The sequence below is a fragment of the Cebus imitator genome, unplaced genomic scaffold (assembly GCF_001604975.1).
Source record: "Cebus imitator isolate Cc_AM_T3 unplaced genomic scaffold, Cebus_imitator-1.0 Scaffold581, whole genome shotgun sequence".
Taxonomy (NCBI): Eukaryota; Metazoa; Chordata; class Mammalia; order Primates; family Cebidae; genus Cebus; species Cebus imitator.
In genome coordinates this window covers 506,413-511,885 of record NW_016107896.1, presented here as the reverse complement: position 1 = coordinate 511,885, position 5,473 = coordinate 506,413, and the positions used below count along the sequence as shown (strand labels likewise).

Here is a 5,473-nt window from a genome sequence, read left to right as displayed (position 1 = left end):
CGGGGTTTCACCATGTTGACCAGGATGGTCTCGATCTCTTGACCTCGTGATCCACCCGCCTCGGCCTCCCAAAGTGCTGGGATTACAGGCTTGAGCCACCGTGCCCGGCCCAAAATTTTTCTTTATATTAGATTTCCTGCTTTTTAAAAGCTGATTAATATTCCATTTTTTTGTATTTTAAATTATATTTATCCATTTATTTGGTAAGGAAAGTTTAAATTGTTTTGCCTATTGGCTTTTCTGCATAATGCTGCAATATGGTGTGCAAATAACTCACTTGACCATGTATTAAAGAGTTTATATCTGTACTGCATTCTGTTTTATTACTTTGATGTTCTATCTTTTTACCAGTACTAAAGTGCTTTGATTGGTGTAGGTTTGTTTTGTGTTTGGAAATTATTAAGTGTAATCCCTTCAATATTTTTCTTCTTAAAGATTGTCAAGATTGTCAGGCTTTTCATAGTCCCTTGAGATCTTAAGTAATATGTTGGATTTTTTTCTATTTTTGGAAAAGGAAAATTTAAAATTGAAAAGGGTTGTGTTGAATGTGTGGGTCACTTTAAGCAGCATGGACACCTTCACAATATTATGGTCTTCCAACCCTTGATAAAGAGCATGCTCAAAAGTATGTTGTTTAATTTTTATATTTTTTGAATTTTTCAGCTTCTGTTACTGATTTCTACTTTCATTCTATTTAGGCCATAATTGTTTGTAAAATTTTAATTAAATTGTTAAGACTTGTTTTGTGGTGTCACAGGTAGTCCATCTAGGAAAATGTTTGATGACCTCTTGGAAAGAAAGTGTATTCTGCTGTCTGTATACATTTGTTAGGTATAATTATAGGGCATTCAAGTTTTTTGTCTCCATATTGATTTTCTGTCTCGCTTTATTACTGAAAGTGGGATATTGATGTATCCTTCCATTATTATATTGTTGTCTATTTCTGCTTCAATTCTGTCAGTTTGCTTTATGTGTTTGGGGAAACTAATGTCAGACATATTTATAGGCTCTCAGTGAATGAACCCTCTTACTATAATTTGTGTCTTATGAAGTTTGACTTAAATTATATGAAACATGACAGCTTTTGACTTAATAAGCCTCTTCTCACTTGGTTAACACTTGCATGCGTATTTTTCATCCTGCCATTTTCAGTCAGGTTTTTTTTATTAGATCTGAAGTGAGTCTCTTGAAGATATAACATAGTTAGATCTTGATATAGATCATGATATAGTTTTATTTTCATTTTGAATGATACTTTTACTGGATATAATATTCTTGCTTAGACTTTTTTTAGTGTTTTAACTATGTTATCCTCCTCCCTTCTTGCCTGAAACATTTATGTTTATAAATTTACTGGTAATCTTGCAGAAACATGCATATAAATAACATCATCTCTTTTTTCTTCCTGCATTTCCGATTCTCTTCCTGTCTGTGACTTTCAAAATGTCGTTTATGTTGTGTGTTGTTAGAAACCTCTTAGTGTTAATCTTAGTTGAAATTTGCTGAGCTTCTTGATTTTCTTATAGGTTTTACTAATGTTCAAGTGCATGTTAGTCTTGTTTGGTACTTCTCCACAATTTTTTTTTGTGTGTGTGCTTTTTATCTTTTTATTGATGGTTTCCTTTTTGTTATTTCATTTTGTTTTATTTCCATTTTACTCATTGAACATTATTGAGATGCTAATTTTGATTTTTTTAGGATTTTAATAGATCTTGACTTTAATTCAGATTGTCTTAGGTAATTTTTACATCTCTTTTAATAATTTCTAGATACTCTTTTTTTATCTTTGAACCATATTATCTTGATGTTTTGTATATGTTGTAATCTTAGGTTGCAATTTGTATAATAAAAAACGACATGTCAAAATTTTTAAGTGGCTCTTCTCTGGGGGAATATGATATCAATTTTTTAGACTAGAGATTCTTGGAGTATCTCAAGGTTGTTCTATGGATGTTTTTTCTGGGCTTGTGTGTTTTTTAGTTAAAAAAGATTCCCCATTTTAAAAAATTCTTTTCCTTTTTTCTTTTTTTTTTTGATTCGGAGTTTCACTCTTGTTGCCCAGACTGGAGTGCAATGGCGCATTCTTGGCTCAGCACAACCTCCACTTCCCAGGTTCAAGTAATTTTTCTGCCTCAGCCTCCAGAGTAGCTGGGATTACAGGTGCCTGGCACCATACCTGGCTAATTTCTGTATTTTTGTTAGAGATGAGATTTTACCGTGTTGATCTGGCAGGTCTTAAACTTCTGACCTCAGGTGATCTGCCCTCCTCAGCCTCCCAAAGTACTGGGATTACAGGCATGAACCACCACTCCTGGCCATTCCCCATGTTTCTTATTGAGGTACTGTAGTCACTTGCTGTACCCATTATCTGTCTATGATACTGAAGTGTTTCTTCTCTTGTAATGGTCATTTACCTTTGGTCTCAACTGTCCAAAACTGTCAAAGTATCCCACTTTTCCTTTGAACACTGTCATGGAATATAGGAATTAATCTTTGGTAAGATCTCAAAAAGTCAGAAGCATGGACACCTGTGGCACTATTTTATTTATTTTTGGAGGGGGATTACAGGAGTTGGGAGTCTATTTAAAGTGATCATGGGATGAAGAGTGGCTGTGGTGGGTAAGTATGAAATATTTTTATTACACTTTTATATGGTTCTTGGCATTTTGCTCATTTGGGGTGCTGTAAATGCTTAACTGGTTCTTAGACTTCTCACAAAGGTATTTTGGTCAGTATATTTCTGTTAAGTTTATATGTCTATAAAGGAGTTAGAACCTGTGGTATTTTATTGTGTCACCTTGTAAATGTGTTTTGTATAATTTTATATTTGTTTTTTTTTTCCAGCTGGCTCTTTTCTTTTTACTGCAGAGATATTGCCGGAGCACGACATAAAAGATTCATTTCAAAAAGTGATTCTGAGAAAATATAGAAGCTGTGACCTTAATAATTTACATTTAAAGGAAGACTACCAAAGTGTGGGTAATTGCAAGGGACAGAAAAGCAGTTATAATGGCCTTCATCAATGTTTGCCAACTACCCATAGGAAAACCTGTCAATATAATAAATGTGGCAAAGCTTTTGAGTTGTGCTCAATCTTCACTGAACATAAGAAAATTTTTAGCAGAGAGAAATACTACAAATGTGAAGAATGTGGCAAGGACTGTAGGTTCTCAGATTTTACTAGAAATAAGATAATTCATACTGCAGAGAGATGCTACAAATGTGAACAATGTGGCAAAGCCTTTAAAAAGTTTTCAAACCTTACTGAACATAAGAGAGTTCATACTGGGGAGAAACCCTACAAATGCGAGGAATGTGGCAAAACCTTTACCTGCTCCTCAACCCTTATTAAACACAAGAGAAATCATACTGGAGACAGACCCTACAAATGTGAAGAGTGTGGCAAAGGCTTTAAGTGCTTCTCAGACCTTACTAATCATAAGAGAATTCACACTGGAGAGAAACCCTACAAATGTGAAGAATGTAACAAATCCTATAGGTGGTTCTCAGACCTTGCTAAACATAAAATTATTCATACTGGAGAGAAACCCTACAAATGTAATGAATGTGGAAAATCTTTTAAGTGGTTCTCGGCCCTGAGTAAACATAAGAGAGTTCATACTGGAGAGAAACCCTACATCTGTGAAGAATGTGGCAAAGCCTTTACCCGCTCCTCAACGCTCATTAACCACAAGAGAATTCATATGGAAGAGAGACCTTACAAATGTGAAGAATGTGGCAAAACTTTTAAGTGCTTCTCAGACCTTACTAATCATAAGAGAATTCACACTGGAGAGAAACCCTACAAATGTGAAGAATGTGGCAAGGCATCAAGCTGGTTCTCACACCTCATTAGACATAAGAGAATTCATACTAGAGAGAAGCTCCACAAGTGTTAAAAACGTGGAAAAGCCTTTGACAAGTCATTATATTGTGTTCAACATCAGAGATTTAATAATGAATGCAGTATAAATGTAAAGTCTGTTGAAGAACATTTAACATCTTGGAGGATCTCTGTAAGAACTTGCTTCATAATGTGAGTGCTTTTGTGTTGGGTGCATATGTAGCCCTTTACTATTATGCAATGCCCTTGTCTTTTTTTTTTTTTTTTTCCTTTTTTTAATTTATGTTGATTTAAAGTCTGTGTTTTCAGAAACTAGAATTGTGACCCCTCCTTTTTTTCTGTTTTCTATTTGCTTGGCAGACTTTTCTTTTTCCCTTTGAGCTTATTTATGATGGGTGTCTCAATTACAGCATACCAGTAGATGTTGATTCTTTATTCAGCTTGCTACTCTTATTTAATTGGGTCATTTAGTCCATTTACATTTAAGGTTAGTATTCATATGTGTGTATGTGGTCGCTTTATACTGTCAGTGGTTTGTGTACTTTAGTGTGTTTCTGTAGTGACTGGTAATAGTCTTCTTATGTTCAGTGAAGATAAATAGTCTTTTTCTCATTTAGTGCTTTCTTCAGAAGTTCTTATAAAGCAGGTCTTGTGGTAACAGATTTCCTCAGCATTTGCTTATCTGAATAGGATCATATTTATTTTTTCCTTGTGAAGCTTACTTTGGCTGGATATGAAATTCTGGGTTGGAATTGATTTCAGCTGAAAGGTTTGTTGTTTGATGGGCTTTTTTTTTTTTTTTTTTTTTTTAAGAGGTGACCTGGTCTCTCTAGCTGCCTTTAACATATTTTTTTCTTTCATTTTGACCTTGGAGAATCTCATGATTATGTGTCTTGGGGATGACCTTCTCGTGGGTTAGGGTTAGGGGTTCTCCACATTTCCTGCATTTGAATGTTGGTCTCTCTATCTAGGTTGGGGAAGTTCTCATTGATGATATCCTGAAATATGTATTTCAAGTTGTTTTTATTCTCCCCATTGCTTTCAGGCACTCTCTTTAATCACAGATTTGGTTTCTTTATATAATCCCATATTTTTTAGAGGTTTTATTCATTCCTCTTTTTTTCCCCACTATTGTCTTATTTCGGAAAAGTAAGTTTTGAAGCTCTGAGATTCTTTCCTCTGCTTGGCCTATTCTGCTGTTAATAGTTGTGATTACATTATAAAGTTTTTGTATTGTGTTTTTCAGCTCTATCAGATTGGCCACATTTTTCTCCAGACTGGCTGGTTTTTTTCTGTCAGTTTCTGTAATTTTTTTCTCCCTTCCTTGCATTGGGATGCAACTTTTGTAGCTCATTGAAGTTTGTTTCTGTTCATATTCCGAATTTTACTTCTGTCATCTTAGGCCTTGCTGGAAACATAATTTGGTCATTTGGATGAAAGAAATCATTCTGGCCTTTTGTGTTTTCAACATTGTTGCATTGATTGTGTCTTTGCAGGAATATCTTTGAGGTTGCTGACCTTTGGGGTTTGGGGTTTTGTTAATCCTATTTGATTGTCTTGGGTATTTGTGGTATAAGGTGGATTCAGCTGACAGGCTTTGTTCTTGGGAGGTTTTTTTTTTTTTTTTTT

At 34.6% G+C, this 5,473-nt stretch overlaps 1 protein-coding gene across 9 annotated transcripts in view; it reads left to right on the top strand.

The window, feature by feature from the left end:
- ZNF727 (zinc finger protein 727) overlaps positions 1 to 5,473 on the top strand; it is an 83,052-nt gene that overhangs the window by 41,811 nt on the left and 35,768 nt on the right. For 8 of the 9 annotated variants that reach the window (XR_005197969.1, XR_005197967.1, XR_005197968.1 and 5 more), the window contains one exon: positions 2,845 to 4,036. Coding sequence is in view for 1 of the 9 variants with exons in the window: in XM_017516364.2 (XP_017371853.1) it covers positions 2,845 to 3,899 (1,055 nt within the window). In the remaining 8 variants the exon portion in view is untranslated. Of the gene's footprint in view, positions 1 to 2,844; positions 4,151 to 5,473 lie in introns of those variants that run through there. The other variant, XM_017516364.2, reaches the window with a different exon arrangement.